At 54.0% G+C, this 15,774-nt stretch overlaps 7 protein-coding genes across 7 annotated transcripts; 4 read left to right on the top strand and 3 right to left on the bottom strand.

Moving 5' to 3' along the window:
* The first annotated feature begins 118 nt into the window (after positions 1–118).
* BO82DRAFT_383104 (enhancer of polycomb-like protein 1) lies at positions 119–2,674 on the top strand. The gene is made up of 4 exons (XM_025637989.1): positions 119–442; positions 585–1,067; positions 1,124–1,420; positions 1,474–2,674. Exons 1-4 carry the CDS (start codon positions 284–286, stop codon positions 2,272–2,274), a joined length of 1,740 nt encoding a protein of 579 aa, XP_025492544.1. The 5' UTR covers positions 119–283; the 3' UTR covers positions 2,275–2,674.
* On the bottom strand, positions 2,504–4,649 carry BO82DRAFT_353890 (ribosomal lysine N-methyltransferase). Its single transcript, XM_025635078.1, has 5 exons — positions 4,279–4,649; positions 3,570–4,162; positions 3,285–3,512; positions 2,685–3,229; positions 2,504–2,604 (listed from the first exon to the last, which is right to left on the bottom strand). Exons 1-4 carry the CDS (start codon positions 4,427–4,429, stop codon positions 2,738–2,740), a joined length of 1,464 nt encoding a protein of 487 aa, XP_025492543.1. The 5' UTR covers positions 4,430–4,649; the 3' UTR covers positions 2,504–2,604; positions 2,685–2,737.
* A 294-nt stretch (positions 4,650–4,943) lies between these two features.
* Positions 4,944–6,532, top strand: kae1 (O-sialoglycoprotein endopeptidase). Its single transcript, XM_025635077.1, has 2 exons — positions 4,944–5,421; positions 5,640–6,532. Exons 1-2 carry the CDS (start codon positions 5,070–5,072, stop codon positions 6,365–6,367), a joined length of 1,080 nt encoding a protein of 359 aa, XP_025492542.1. The 5' UTR covers positions 4,944–5,069; the 3' UTR covers positions 6,368–6,532.
* Positions 6,533–6,679: 147 nt separating this feature from the next.
* Positions 6,680–9,059, bottom strand: BO82DRAFT_353888 (putative Snf1 kinase complex beta-subunit Gal83). The gene is made up of 3 exons (XM_025635076.1): positions 8,008–9,059; positions 7,243–7,840; positions 6,680–7,171 (listed from the first exon to the last, which is right to left on the bottom strand). Exons 1-3 carry the CDS (start codon positions 8,730–8,732, stop codon positions 7,124–7,126), a joined length of 1,371 nt encoding a protein of 456 aa, XP_025492541.1. The 5' UTR covers positions 8,733–9,059; the 3' UTR covers positions 6,680–7,123.
* A 475-nt stretch (positions 9,060–9,534) lies between these two features.
* Positions 9,535–10,453, top strand: BO82DRAFT_66027 (uncharacterized protein). Its single transcript, XM_025641444.1, has 2 exons — positions 9,535–9,799; positions 9,877–10,453. Exons 1-2 carry the CDS (start codon positions 9,626–9,628, stop codon positions 10,207–10,209), a joined length of 507 nt encoding a protein of 168 aa, XP_025492540.1. The 5' UTR covers positions 9,535–9,625; the 3' UTR covers positions 10,210–10,453.
* Positions 10,454–11,153: 700 nt separating this feature from the next.
* On the top strand, positions 11,154–12,842 carry BO82DRAFT_431871 (alpha-mannosyltransferase; the record flags this gene model as incomplete). Its single annotated transcript, XM_025640742.1, has 2 exons — positions 11,154–11,180; positions 11,235–12,842. 2 exons carry the CDS (start codon positions 11,154–11,156, stop codon positions 12,714–12,716), a joined length of 1,509 nt encoding a protein of 502 aa, XP_025492539.1. The 3' UTR covers positions 12,717–12,842.
* Positions 12,843–12,932: 90 nt separating this feature from the next.
* BO82DRAFT_391747 (protein kinase COQ8) lies at positions 12,933–15,363 on the bottom strand (the record flags this gene model as incomplete). Its single annotated transcript, XM_025638586.1, has 3 exons — positions 12,933–14,168; positions 14,223–14,505; positions 14,563–15,363. 3 exons carry the CDS (start codon positions 15,361–15,363, stop codon positions 13,072–13,074), a joined length of 2,181 nt encoding a protein of 726 aa, XP_025492538.1. The 3' UTR covers positions 12,933–13,071.
* Positions 15,364–15,774: the final 411 nt, after the last annotated feature.

The raw sequence follows: 15,774 nt of genomic DNA, 5'->3' as shown, positions 1-15,774 counted from the left end.
TTTGATATCGACCAGCCCCGCACTAACCCGAAGCAGACAGGCAAGCGAACCCCTGAGGCCGTGCACCGGTCCAAAACAGGCCACTGCCGGGTCACATTGCAACGTCAACTCATCCGCCGGTGCAAAGACTACGAGATTTCTATCGTCCATATCCCCCCCTTAACCATCCACTTCATCACAAAAATACGTCTACGTGCTTTCGCATGATCAGACCTATCTACTGATACCAATTTTGGGTCCCCCATCCCATGGTCAGCGGCCGATCTCGCGCCCCAAAGTTCGTATGACTAGGTACGGGGGTATGGGGAGGACGCGCCCGAAAAAGCTCACCTCCAAGGCCTCCATCCCCATAGTCCGCGAACATGAAATAGATCTTATCGAGGATGAGATCCAAAATGCCCTTCAACAGATCGAGACCGGTGTCGAGAAGGCGGAGGAGTCGGTGAGTTGTGTTCCCCCCCCCGTATATCACTAGCATCCCTGCATGTATCACGTGACATCATCACGAACCTCACCCGTCGTGAAAATTTTGCACCCGCCAGCCAAGGCCACAACCACAGCCCGCTGACGCCTACGTTCTACAGGAATTCCATCTGCAGGTCGCTATCAGTGCCGCGGCCCAGGGCAAAGTAAAAGATGCCCATATTCCGACCCCGGAGACCGTCCTCAGTAACCTCCGATATGACGAGCTCTACCCGCCAGTCTTCTCGCAGCCCGCGACATACATCCGCTTCTCCTCCACGGTCGAGGACTGCTGCGGACCTCCATATTGCATGAACGAGGACGATGATGTGTTCCTTAAGAACTTCAACCAAAAGCGCGATGCCGCCAACCAATGCACAGAAGACAACTTTGAGGAAGTCATGAGCTTCTTCGAATTGACGTCGAGGAAAGAGCAGCCGTATGCTTGTGTAGATAACTCCCCGGTCATGAGTTTCGAAGAGTTCCAGGAGGCGATGGATCCAGCCGTAGACGACAGCGTAAAGCGTTTCGCCAAGGACATATACGACTACTGGAAGTCGCGACGCATCAGCGGCGGGAATGAGCCTCTGCTCCCGACACCAAAGGTGAGTCCCTGGCGCATGAAGCGGCAAAGGTTATCCGATCCGCTAACTGTTCACAGGCCGAAGCTGGTCGGGAAGCTGATGATACCGACCCGTACGTCTGCTTCCGAAGGCGCGAGGTGCGGCAGACCCGCAAGACCCGTGGCAGAGATGCGCAAAGCGCGGACAAACTGCGACGGCTCAGAAAGGAACTGGAAGATGCTCGGCAGTTGGTTGCACTTGTACGTCAGCGTGAGTTGGCGCGCAAGGAGGTGCTCGCCGTCGAACGGCAGGTTTTCCTGCAGAGATCCGAGGTCAAGGATATGAAGCGGAAACTCAATATCAAGGATGACGATGAGGATCTTATCAACCAGAGAGTAAGGATGATCATGACCTGCTTCCAAGCCATAGATACTGACCATGCCACCAGCCCAAGAAGAAGCCGGTCGAGGCACCAGCTGTGCAGCGCCCAGCACCTCCCCAACTGCGTATGCCCCCCAAGGCGGGCACGCAGCCGGCAGAAGACCTGCAGTTGCTGGAAGATGTCCAAGCGGAGAAAGAAAACGAGATCATCCGCGACATCAAGCAAAATATCACGAAGCACATCAAGTGGAACGAGGGCTATGTGGATTTCACACGAGCACCGCTCTCCCCGTCACCGGATCGGACTTTTGATGCTGCATTCCGCCCTGCAATCACCACCCAGCTACCGACGCCACCATCGTCGGAGTCATCCGACAACATGACGGATTCAGCCATAGATACCCGCAGTGCCATTGCCCTCCCGAATAAAATAGCCCCCCATGCCATGGAACTGAGCGAGGACACGAGCAAGATGCCCTCATTCCGGAGACGTATAGGACGCGGGGGTCGTTTGTTCATCGATCGCCGAAACCTTGCGGCTCGTTGTAGAGTTGAAATGGATCCGTGGAAGGCTGATCGATTCAAGTACGATCAGGAAGATTCAGATGAGGAGCTCGATTATGAGAGGGACCAATTCGATATCCAGATCATGCAACATCGAGCCATCATGGCAGCAAAAGCTCGCGATCAAGCGGCAGCGGCGGCGGTTCAAGCTCATGCGCAGGCGCAGGCGGCTCAAGCCCAGGCCCAGGCTCAAGCTCAACGAAAGTTGCAGGCCGAACAAACCACGGCTAACAACACATCACCAAGCGGGGGGCAAGCGGGGGGATCTAATCCCGGGCCTGGTGCCGTTGCCTCCACGTCTTGAGATATGAGCTGGATCTCTTCTCTCGTTTTCTCCTCTCTCACGTCTTCACCTTCCACCCCGTATCCTTTTAATCTCTTTCAACCCCATGTTCAGCATCTGGCAGGCGTCATCTGTCATTTCCCCTTTTACCTTACCTGTACTTTTACTCACGCCATACCCTCATCACCCTTTTATTTTTCCTGGAACGCGGGGAAGCATATGAGATCCGGGATAACGTCGCCGGGCTGATGCGCTTTTCTTATGACATGACCCCTGATCTTATGCAATTGCCACTGTACATAGCCCGTTCTGTTCCTCTTTCTCTTTCTTCACTTGAGCAGTCGATAGACTCTGTACGGATAGCGAAGCGACGAAGTTAGTAACGAAGAAAACAAGAATAATATCAATTAAGATAAAAAAGAGATGAAGACTTTTCTGGAAATTTCTTTTCGAATATAGTCAGATATGCGAGGGAGCAAGAGCTTCAAGACCTGAAAGCCTTGGGGCGTCTCGATTCGTCGTGGTCGTCGTTGGCAGGGCGCTTGGCCGCGGACCCGTTGGCCTGATTGCTGATGTGGTCGTTGAGCATCGTAAAGAGACTTTGGAGAACTTCTTTTTCGCCAAGGCGGACTTGAATAGCCATCGCCTTGCGGCGCACATAGGTATCAGCAGGGTTGAAGGCGCCTGGCTGGCTCAATTGAGCAAGAAGGTCCTGGTCCTGTGCAATGGTTGTTGAGTAGTGCGCTTGGTTGAGCTCCAGCGCTCTACCAAGTATGGTAGCTTCGGCTTCGCCAAAAGTCGGCTTGGGAGGCTTGTTCTTGGATACTTGCTTCTGCAGAAGTTCTGGCGACAAGGATAGAGTCTTGAGCAACAAAAGCAATTCATCCTGAAGGATGTCTGTCAACTGATCTTCAGGAGAGGGTCGTGGGATGGCATAGCCGTCATCAAGGAGTTCCAACTCTTCTAGGAACCGGAGCTATGGTAAAAATTAGTATAGGCATGTTGGCAGCAGACTTGAAACAGGAGTATACCGGAGGTTGCGACTCGACATCAGCACTCGAAAGACCCGCGGCCTGACATATATTGCTGAGGGATACCTCGATGACATCGAACGGAGCATAATTGTCGGTGACATACCCGTACCGTCTCAGGAGGTCTGACCGGGGGATCTCTCCGTAGTCATTAAAAATCTCCTCACCAGCTGCGATAGGCTTGATGGCTTTCATAAGAAGAATTTCTTCCTCTTGGAAGAGACGAGCCTGTATAGAAGCATTAATTGGGGCCATGAGGCTCAGAATAAATGGAAGGTCACCTACATTGTTGCGATCGGCATCTGCGTTGAGCAGATCGGCCAAAGGGACCATTCCTTTAGACGACTGTCCTTCCTCTTCGTCTGAAACATAGCCATCTTCTCCATCGCGTTCATCCTCATCCTCAGGCTTCTCGATGTCAAACGCATAGGCCATGATAAGCGATCCCATGGTATGAGCAAGGTGGAGGAGAGCTTGTGTACCGACATCTCCGTCAAAAGAGGCTAGACCGTCGATGGGAGGAAACAGGGAAGGGTTTGCCCGAACAATGGGGGCTACGGACTCGAGTATGGATTCTTCTGCGCCCTGTCGTCCGATTTTGTTCACAATGGCGCTGCCTTGGAGCTCCGCGAGTTCGGCTGGGGACCAAAACATCAGGGTGTCAAAATTCCGAGGAAGGATTTTGAAGTACGGTGCCCAGGGCGACTGGTCACCGCGAAGATACTCATAGATCATGACCACCATGAGCGAAAGCCATGGGCCAAGTTCTTCCAGGTCGTGGGAGACCAGATCCTTCAAATTCGAATTCTGAACGGAGAGGACATGAGCGCGGGGGATGGTGAAAAGCTCTTCGCCTTCTTCGAGATCGAGTCGAGCCACTGGTAGAGTGACACGAGAATATCAGAGAGGGGGAACAACATCCACAAAGCAGGCATACAATGAGACAAGATCAATGTGGAACAAAAATCTCGTTTAGGGAGGGTGGGAAACATACCGACACCTCGGCCGGCGCCGCTGACCCTCAGATCAGCGATCTGGATCTTGGGGTTCAACTTGACGCCCGGGAGACTAGACAGCCAGGTGATGAACTCATCTGATTGTTGCTGGAAGTGGTGTGCATCTGGAAAATGGGTAGGGGAGGACATGATGTGGGACGACAAGAGGTCGAGTTGTGTGGTGTGGAATGGCCGTCACACCAGAGAAAACGGAAATTGAGCAACCCCCCACCGTCTAGCGGCCGCGGAAATTCCAGGGGAGAGGGAAATAAAACCCAAGAGAACAGGGGGGAGAGGTTGGAGAAAGGTAAGACGTGGTTGATGAGGTGTCACGAGAAGGAGGGGGGGGGAAGGAGAAGGTGAAGAGAGAATGGAGAAAATGGGGGGTGGGTAAGTAGACCTGAGTAATTAGTTAGTTAGAGAGTAGTTGGACTTAGCGACGCTGATAGACCGAGTCCTACCGTACCGTACTTAGTATTAACCTACCACTTGTTGAGTGACAGGCAGTTCTACCTTACCTACTTTAGTTGTCTGTACCGCCGGATAAACGCTGCGGCGGATTTGCCGTCCCAGACTCTGGCGACCAATCGATAACGTTGCTGATAAAGCCGAACCAGGCCCGAATTTGCCCCTCCATCACTGGCTCATCCCGGCTTTCGAGGTTCATTTTTTGAACAGCTTCTCCGAAGCGGTGATCTGTCGGCTTAGCTTGCAATCCGGTCAATCCTTGCGCAAAAAGCCCTACTAGTCAATTTATATACTTCCAGGCATATGCGCCGCGCCTTCCACCATGATTGCCGTCGGAATCGAAGGCTCTGCCAACAAAGTCGGAGTGGGCATTATCTTCCACCCGAAAGATGGCAGCACCCCGCAGGTGCTTGCGAACGTGCGGCACACCTATGTCACTCCTCCCGGCGAGGGTTTCCTTCCCAAGGACACTGCCCGCCACCATCGCGCCTGGGTGGTGAAACTGGTCAAGCAAGCCCTGCGAGATGCGCTGGTCTCCGTCAAGGATGTTGACTGTATTTGTTACACCAAGGGTCCTGGCATGGGCGCCCCTCTGCAGAGTTGCGCCATTGCCGCGCGCATGTTGAGTCTACTTTGGGGCAAGGAGTTGGTGGGAGTGAATCACTGTGTTGGGCGTAAGTATACAACATCGTCATCTCTGCAAGCCCGTTATCAAGATCTTCTTCCACAGGGGTGCCATGTGGGGACAGACGCGACGCATTGGCCCCCCTCTAATATCTCCATCTATTCATCTGCCCCCCTTTTCTTTTTACCCACCCTTGACCCTCCTTCGGGATCTTGGACACAGTAGCCGCAAATTGATCCACCGCGTCGCTAACCCTAAGCTTGCCAGATATTGAAATGGGTCGGGCCATCACCGGCGCCACGAACCCAGTCGTCCTCTACGTCTCCGGCGGAAACACCCAAGTGATCGCATACAGCTCGCAGAGGTACCGCATCTTCGGCGAGACCCTTGACATCGCCGTCGGAAACTGTCTGGACCGCTTCGCACGCACGCTACAAATCTCCAATGACCCTGCGCCGGGCTATAACATCGAACAGTTGGCCAAGAAGGGCAAACGACTCGTGGATTTGCCTTACACCGTCAAGGGAATGGACATCTCCATGTCTGGGGTTCTAGCAGCAATTGATGCGCTGGCCGTTCAGTACGGACTTGATGGGGAGTGGGACGGCAAGGACGAGGGCGCGGACTCTGCCTCCGGGGAAGCAGACGATGGGAAGCCGACTCGCGCGGATTTGTGCTTCTCACTGCAGGAGACCGTTTACTCTATGCTGGTGGAGATCACGGAACGTGCGATGGCGCATGTGGGATCGAAGGAAGTGCTGATTGTTGGTGGTGTGGGATGTAATGAACGGTTGCAAGAGATGATGGGCATCATGGCTCGAGACCGCGGGGGCACCGTGCATGCCACGGACGAGAGATACTGCATCGACAACGGCATTATGATTGCCCAGGCCGGTCTGATGGCCTACAAAACTGGATTCCGGACGCCGCTCAAGGACGCGACTTGTACGCAACGGTTTCGCACGGACGAGGTTCTGGTGAAATGGCGGGATTGAACCGTGTGCCGAATTGATCAAGAGTTATGATTTTCATGATATAAGTAATAGAACTTAGACAAATGTCTTTAAAGAGGCTGCAGGGTTCGGCGCTTGAAAGTCATACTTAAGTCGACATTGCAGGATAGTCAGTAGCACTGGTGCAGCCTATCCAATACTCATTGACCGATCGCTCCTTCTATTCCTATATCAAAGACTACAACCAAGATCAGATAGCCTTGCGCCGGAAGCTGTCGGATAATGCGTCATCTGTGGACTCACCGGCCCTTTCTCAATATTGAGGAACTTGGTAGAAGCTTGTTTCGGATATACATCGTACAACTATTTGTATGAACCATAGTGAGAACGCCTAGGAACCGCGGGACCGTTCGTTAGCCGGCATTCAGTGGTTATCAGCCGATGCTAATCGCTAGTCATGCACCACCTCAATAACAGAGCAACATGGAGCAGGGGAGCAGACCCTGCATCTCAAGTTTATTGTTCCAAGCAGATCGGGGGTATTCAAGATCCAGTCCGCTTGGATTTCATGCCCGACTATATGTGGATCTATGGCACTTGAGACACCTTGATAATAAAATGCAACGGAAGTCAACTATCCGTAATTCTCAAATCATCTATTTCATATCGATGAGTTATACAGCGAGCTTCATTTTGCATAAGACAAACTTTCCCGTGCGGTTGGATACCGAGTCAATACTCACACTGTTCTGGCCATGCAGGGGAGAGAGCAGTAAAAGGAGTCAATTCTACCTGTTCTTACTCCGAGATATCTCCTGTAGGCTTGTACAAAATTGTCGTAACATACTGTTTAATCCGAGTCAACATCAGACAAGGAACACTAGGAGCAGGACAACAAATACAGACGATGGACTCACCTTTCGCTTGTACCTAGTTGTCACACTAGTGGCCAAAACACCGTTCTTGATGCTGCTTGTAGCAAGATGGTTGAGCACTGTGTGGTTGGGATAGTTCAATACACTACTATCATCCTTCATCGGTGTAGTGCCGTTCAGGATGGACTTTCCAAGGAAGAGTGGGAGACTTGGTGGCGTTGGAGCATCCCCAACGATATTGACAGCTTGCTGATACTCAGGCGCTTCCTCTTCTTTGTCCAGGTCGAGAAGAAACTGGGGAATGATACCGCGGAAATCACCAAGAGGTATCTCCTCCTCTGGCTCTTCTTTATCGGATTGATCGTCCACGGTGGAACCGCCCTCCTGATCGGGAGTGGCTGGGTCAGGTAGGACCTGAGGTGGACGAATACCCGGGGGAACCGAGCCCTTGTCGCTCTCTCTCCGCCCCCGATTAATGTCATCTGCACTGATCTCGATATAGTTGACCAAGTGGTTCGTAAAGTCCACCGCCGTGGGAAGAGTATCAGAAGCCCGCATTTCGTTGTCGACAATGAATTTGAGATGATGGGTACCCGGACGGAGATTTAATCTAGCTGACATGACGCCTGGCTTGTTCTCACTGCTCCAGAGATAATCGATCAGTCATCGAAAGCCAGGTGGCTAGTGACGATTGAAAGAAGCGGCAGCCGCAAGTTCTCTTTCCAAAGCACCACATTTCGAAACAACATAGGAGCTGGAAGAGATCGAGCAATCGCTGCTGAGACGCGTGCGGTGGTAGTCACGTACCTTCTGTGTAGACGGAACTTCTTTTCCCAATTCACGAATGTTCCAGTTACATAAACTTTGTCTCCAGGGCCGGTCCACTCAATGGTTGTCGGTACCGCCCTTCCCATTCCGCTAGGCGTAAAAGGCTGAAGCTCGTCCAATACCTCATCATCCTCCACAGTGGTGCTTCCTTGACTCGGGTGCCTTTGCTCAATATGTTCGTCCAAAAGCTGGTCGACGGGCAGCGACTCCATATAACCATCTTCTCGGCCAACAGCTGTAGCATCGCCAATGGGTAGCGGCATGCGCGGAGGGCGCTGAAGATGAACGGAGGCGCTGTAGTATACGTTTGGCGGCGCCCCAGAGGGCGCCATGGGGTCGTTCCTAGCAGTGGCTCGAGAAACAGGGACTTGTACTGGGTTCGAAGGGTCAGGCGAAGGGATGTCACCATCGCGAAGGTCTGCTTTTTTGGGAGTCGGACGATCTGCGGGTCTTGTTGCGGAGTCAGCGACATTGCGGGATTGTAGGCGTTGTTGAACAGAATGGTGGCTTTGCGATGTTGGATAACCCTTTGCAGTCTCTCTGGTGGCAGAAGGATCGGCTGCGGAAGCCTTCGTGGTACCCGATGGGGCATTGACCGAAGGTCGACGATGTACCCTTTTGTCACTTGCGGGTGCCGTTAGGCCCGAGTGACCCGAGGGGGTTTGGGCGTCTCCGGCCGGGCCCTTGGAAGGATTGTTGCCCATTTGGACAAAGAATGCCGAGACACTTATTAACCAAGGAGTGAAGCTGAGAGTATCAGGGTTTGTAGTAAGACGCTGCACGAAAGATGTTTAAGAAAGGCGCATAGAAAAAGATGCCAGCATCCGGAGGTCGGCCTCTGACGGCGGAGGGGTAATGGAATCCCGAGAAGAATAAGAGATCGACAACTGGGTAGGGAACACCTTAATGATCGACAGACGTAGCACAGTAAATGAGGGGAAATAAGTAGCAAAGTTATCTTGAGAATGAAAAGAGTCCAGATCAACAAAGGCGGGTGGAGGATAATCGCAACGGGGGGAGATGCTGATGGGCTGCCGCGTTGATGATTGATGATGTCGATGTCGACCCCAGACTAGTACTAGAAAGGAGACAAGCCTGGGCCAGGAAGGTCTACTTAGGGCTTAGGGTTGCGGACTGTTTTGACTGAGTCTCATTTTATCCCCGACCCCCGCTTTTCCCATCTTCGGCTTTCGCTCCGGCCGCTACTCCGTATCTTGCTCAGTATTTGTTCGCCAATAGTTGTACCGAAACCAAGAGTCGGCCTTATACTACCATCCTGTCCAATTCACGAGGCACTCGCACCCTGTGCTGTACTGTACATTGTTGTCCTGCAATTTATATCGGGTGGCCTTCCAGCTTCTTTTCTAAGAACATGTCTTCAAATCGGAAGTGCATCGCACCTGCTTTACTTGTAACGATCGCGGGGAATATCCGCTCTTCTGCCGCCCCAGACCGCTTGACCTAAGCAGATTACCAGCCTCTCCCTGACATGGACTCTCTAGACACGTTCGCGACAGTCCTGGGCTGCTTAATATATTCTGAAATACTAAGGTGAAACTAGTCCCGGTGGGAGGGTCTTGTCATTTCAATTGAGCAAATGGCTTGGCTGTCAATTCTGCGGGGCGGCTTCAATGCCTTATTCTATCCTACTCTTTACCTTGTGCGCTGGGCATATACACTGCTGCGCATTCTGACCTCGCCATTGGTAGCACTGGGCTACTTCGCGGTTCATATCATCTTGCTGCCTTTGAGGATACTTGTTAAGTTTGAGGTACGTAAATCATTCGCGTGCTTTGTCCCTCTCGTATCGCAAGAAGAAGATAGAGAGCGCTCATATGACGCTCGCAGGCTCTATTTGCTTTCCTTGCGATCGCCATCCTGGCAGGAATCGGCCTTGGATTGATCTTGTTCGGCACAACTACAATCACCGTCGAGACAGCAGATCGGCTGGTAAAGTTTGTACTGGGTACCGCTGCCCGAAAGTTCTATGGGAGTAATGATGACCTCCTCGATGACACTACGAAGACGACGCCTTCTGCAAGCGATCCCAGTACTGAGGATGATTACTTCACAGCATGGCACGGGAGACAAGCTTCGAGGGATCTGAAAAAGGCTGCTCTTCTAGCTGACACGATTGTCGAGGAAGAGGAGGCCAGCCGCAGCTCGAGCCATTCTAGATAAAAGTCTTTCAGATCCAAAGCAATGAAGCCATGATGCAGTGGAGGGCTCAAACATGCTTCTCCACAAACTATGCCTGCTAGTGATGCAATTGATTTGATTAGTTTAGGGGGTTCAGGTGCAGTTGGATTTCAAGCGTCCGTGGTTGAAGGTCTGGGCCTACCAAATGGACATTTGCCTATAGGGAAACATGGGGAATGCTACCTCAGCAAAAGGATCGCCCATCGACCATCGGGCCGCATTGGCGCATCCAGCATCTTACATTCTTCCCTATCCGTCATCTCGTCCATCCGATTACTTCACCTCAAATTACTTGAGACATAGGCGAGAGTATTATATATGCTCGAGTCACTTTTAGTTTATGGTTTATGATTTGTGATATTTGGGTTATTCACTCAGGCTTCTATTGGTGCCAGGAACCTGGGTTCACCCTGCCCTAACAACATGAAACGCTGGATGGGTTTATGGTGACATTGAGCATGAGACGATAATGGTGAGCGTCATACCCGGTGTTTCCGCGAGTCTTGAATTGCAGCAAATTCATTCATTCTCACCTATGGAACTCAGGCGGACCTGTACTGTCTCGATCAATTCAAAACTCCTATTCTTTATTTCTGCTCATGGTGACGACCCATTCTCACTACATTCCCGCCTACTTGTTTATCCCCCAAGCAACATTTTGTGTCTCTCGCAGTCGTCTGCATCCAAGTCTGTCTCTCGTGTTTCCATTTAGCGCCTGTAAAGCATTGAGTCTCCATACAACCCCAACAGACACAGTGAAACATATCGACTAGACCTTTCCTTATCGTGAAATTTGCGACTGTACAACTTCTTCGCCTCGGGGGGGGGGGTCACAAAGTTACAATAGAGACCCGATTCAATAAGCGCTTGCCCAACAACAGTCTCACTACCCTGAGAATCACCTGATTCATGAATTCCGAAGAGCAATGTTCCCAAGTCGCGCGGCGTTGCGCGTACGCATACGCATAATTTTGGCGGGCCTATTGTTCGTGTTGATATGCAGCCAGTCTTTCTCGCGCTGGCACAAGCAGAGTGATGCACCCGAAGCCACCTCAATAGAGGACCCAGCTGCCCCCAGACAAGCCCAGCTCACCTGGCGTCATGCGATTGAAGGCCACATCGAATTCTGGCGTCAATTTCAACCCCTACTGACCACTTACGAACCCAAATGCTTACCCCCTCTAAGGCTGGGGATGGCACCTTCCATCCGGTTCGAGCAGGCGGACCCTTACGATCAAACCGAGTTCCTCGATCTTCTCCCCATGGACATCGAGGACCTGCAACAGACGCATAGGGGCTTCCTGAACGCGATCAAAACCACGCCACCTCAACTGAACTACACCCGCAACACGCGCGGCCTCGTGTCCACCGCCGGAGGATCTTACCTCCCCGTGCTCGTGCTATCCCTGCGCATGCTTCGACGCACCGGCTCCCAGCTCCCCGTCGAGGTCTTCCTCGCCAGCGAAGACGAGTACGAGACGTACATCTGCGACGTGATCCTCCCCTCCCTGAACGCGCAATGCATTGTGCTCTCCACTATCCTCAACGCGATCCCGCACTCCATCCACATCGAAAAGTACCAATTCAAGCTCTTCGCGATGCTCTTCTCCTCCTTCGAGGAGATCCTCTTCCTCGACGCGGACGCCTACGCGCTCTCTCCCCCAGAGGCCCTCTTCACGCGAGACCCCTTCCTCTCGCACGGCCTAATCACCTGGCCGGACTTCTGGGCCTCAACGATCTCCCCCTCCTACTACGAGATCACGGGCCAACCCGCCCCGAAACCCCCGACGCGCCCGTCCAGCGAATCCGGCGAAATCCTCCTCTCAAAATCATCCCACCTGCGCACCCTCCTGCTCAGCACGTACTACAACATCCACGGCCCGGAGTTCTACTACCCGCTGCTGTCGCAGGGCGCCGCCGGAGAAGGCGACAAGGAGACCTTCGTGGCGGCGGCCACGGCGCTCGCGGAGCCGCATTACCAGGTCGCCGAGCCCCTCTGCGCCATCGGCCACACCACGCAGCGCGGCGGCTTCGCGGGCTCCGCCATGGTGCAGTTCGACCCCACCGAGGACTTTGATCTTCATCGTCACCGCGAGGAGGAAGCCCACAAACTCCAGCCGCAAGCGCACGGCTTCTTCCTGTCATCCCCCAATACCACCAGCACGGCCACCCGCACACCCCGCGCCTTCTTCATCCACGCCAACTACCCGAAATTCGATCCGGCCACCGTCTTCGACGCGCACGAGGTCAACCCTGCCATTGGGGACGATGGCCGCTACACCCGCGCCTGGACCGGGCCGCCGGAGATCATACGGGCATTTGGCCGGGACGTCGAGAAGGAGTTCTGGGAGGAGATCCGGTGGACCGCGTGCGAGCTCGAGGGGAGGTTCCGCGCCTGGGAGGGGAGGAAGGGGGTCTGTAAGAGGGTGGAGAAGTACTACCGGGCGATATATGGAGGGCGATGGTGGGGTTGGTTGGTTGGTTGGTAGGTAGGTAGGTCTGGAGTCCCGGGGTTCTGGGGTGCAGGTGATTGCGTCATCTAAGTAGCAAGCACCTGTTGAACTGGAGAAGTCAGGATTTCAGGTTGGCTGAGGTGTGAACAGCTTCAATCCCTGTTGATGGGCAGTAAATTCTTTTTTGGTGTTGTCGTGTCTTATCATCTGCGGTATGCACCTGTATACTTACTAGAGTTAATCGTGGAACGTGTCAAGTCATGTCCTTATTCATACACAATATCTATACTAATATACAAGAGTTGAAAGATCTTCTATCCTTGCTCAACCAGAAACGAGGCAAATCCCTCGGAATAATGTTTCCACGAACCCCACCACTCGCGACATCCCGTCAATTCAGCCCCTTCGCCTCCGCCCTCCGAATCGCCTCCCGGAACAGCTCCTTACAAGGAACCCTACTCCCCAGCCTAGCACATAGCAAGAACGCCCCGCTCAACTTGCGATGCAGACTATACGTCTCCTCGGGGGGCGGCGTGAGCCGCTCGCGGATCATGACGGGGATTAGCGCGCGCACGCGGTCGGTGATGGTCTGATCCCGGAAATCGTAGACGTCGGGGGAGGTCTCCATGAAGGGCTCGGCGATGGTGATGACGGAGGTGACATGGGCGTCGACCATGGCCTGGCTCTCGTGGCCGGTCAGGTAGCCCAGCTCGAGGGAGAAGCGGCGGCAGGCGTCGCGGTCGTTGCTGGAGGCGGCGACGAGGGTGCGGACGTACTTGGTGATGAACTCGGTCGGGTAGGCGCGCGAGGCGCCAAAGTCCAGCAGCTCGAGGCGGTCGGTGCGCGCGTTGTAGAGGAAGTTGGTCCAGTTGGGGTCCGTCTGCATGTACCGGAACTCGGTGATCTCCCGCAGACAGAGGCGCATGATCTGCGTGCCGATCCAGTCGCGCTGGGCCTGCGTGAAATCCTGGATCTTGGTCACGGCGATGCCCTCCAGGCGCTCCATGGTGAGCACCTGCCTGCCGGACGCTTCGGGGATGATCTCGGGGACGAGGAAGACGGGATCGTCGCGGAGGAGTTCGCGGAAGCGGTTCGCTGATTCGGCTTCGCGGATGTAGTCGCATTCCCAGGCGAGTTCGGTGCGAGCGTTCTCGATGGTCTTGTCGAGGTAGAGGCCTCGGGGGAGGAGGCGGGATGCCGTGAGGAGGATGGAGAGGTTGTTGAGGTCGGAGTCGATGGAGTCAGCGACCCCGGGGTATTGAATCTTGACGGCCACGGGTTGGCCGGTACGTTTCAAAACGGCACTGTGCACTTGGCCGATCGAGGCAGCGGCCATGGGGATATCTTCGAAGGAAGAGAATAGATCGCGCCAGTCCGGGCCAAGGTTGTCAGTCAGCACCTTGTCGCGTTGCGAGGCAGGCATATAGTCTGCTCGGTCTTGAACTCGTTGGAGGACTTGATGAATAGCTTCAGGAAGCATCTTTGTGTCTGCGAGCGAACTCCATTAGTCCGGAAGAATCGAAGCTTGGAGGGTGCGCATACCTTGAATACTCATCATCTGTCCTAACTTGAGGGCAGCTCCGCGCATCTTGGACAATTTAGCTACGAGCCGCTCCGTGTTCGCAGCGCTGAACATAAGCGACCCGGATGATTCGGCTTGACTGCCTGTGACCCTGCGAAGACCCTCGCCCATGGCACCCCACGCCATTGAAGTAGCCAGTCCGCCGTATTGCCATAATCTCCCGATGCGGGATGACGGGACACGGGACTCGACCATCTTGTATGTGTTCTGGTTCTTCAAGGCGGCAGCCGTTTCTGGCTCTCTCTGCGGAAGAAAGTCAGCTTTTCATCCATTGCAGGACCAAACCACTGCTCAACATACCGCCGCTGCCGCTTCCGCGACCATCTCCCCCACAGCACGAGCTTCTTCTGTCTCCTGTTCGATTCGCTTTGCATGCTCTGCCCGAGGCACCGCGCCCGCCTGCTTGTACCGCATATCCGCAGCCGGCTTTCGAGACATCATCCTTGCGACTCTGGGACTGTGGAAAATATCCTTCATCATCTCCTCCGGAATTTCGGTCGGTTCGGCCAGATTGTTGGTTGCGGACTGATCCACCGAGGCAGTCTTCACCGAAGATCGGAACACGTCCGCATCGATATCGCGATCGGCCCCGATTTGTGTGTCGCTCGCTGTCTTGGGCAACTTCATCCGGGGAAGCCCCGAGTCACCCGCTGTGGAGTGCTTAGGAGGTTCGTAGAACACATCCTGTTGTTGACTGACATCCAAAGGACTAGCCTGTCCGCCCCCATTGTGGTCCGCGACCCGCGAAGGAATTTGGGCTTCCGCCTGTCTTTGTGCCTGCCGCGCCTGAGAGGGGGAGAGATCGGATGTCGCACTGCGGGTGGTGGTCGGGGTCGGCTCCGTGTAGCCTGATGCGGTCGTGGGTGCTGACTCGGACGGACGGTAGGGGTCGGGGTCGGGTTCATTGAATCGCCTGGCTAGTGCAGCTGCAGCTTGCGCCGAGAGACACAGGCCATCGACCTGGCTCTTGATGCCCTTGGTGAGGGTGGAAGTGCGGGTGTATAGATCTATCTGGCGCTGGCGGATGGCGAGATGCCTCGCGGCCACTGACCCGGCGACATTGCACAATTGAATGACGTCCAATAGACGCTTGCCCGACATTGTCTGTGCACGCCTGTAAGGTATATATAAAAGGTAGCCCGTTCAATGCTCCAGGCTTAATCTCTGCGCATGGTTCGATCCGAAGGAGAGCGATAATCTATCCAGAAACCGGTAATGCCGGACTCATGAACGCATTAGTGGAAACCGCGTGGACTGTAATTTCCCGCACGCGACCGGATGCTTTTCTGCCGGGTCTCACCGCGAAGAAACTTGGCTTCTTCCAATTACGTATCATGTTTACTTGATTTATCTCGACTTCCACCCGGTCAGCTCCGAGTCCGATGGGACCCGTTATCGGCGCTTCAACCGATAAGGGGAAATTGCACAAAAAAAGATGGCGCGGCTGGCGGGGAAGGGGAATTCACCTTGAAAGAGCTATAACAAAGCGCCACCCCCCCCTTGCCAGGCATC

This window comes from Aspergillus uvarum, assembly GCF_003184745.1.
Source record: "Aspergillus uvarum CBS 121591 unplaced genomic scaffold BO82scaffold_23, whole genome shotgun sequence".
Taxonomy (NCBI): Eukaryota; Fungi; Ascomycota; class Eurotiomycetes; order Eurotiales; family Aspergillaceae; genus Aspergillus; species Aspergillus uvarum.
This window is presented reverse-complemented; position numbering and strand designations above follow the sequence as displayed.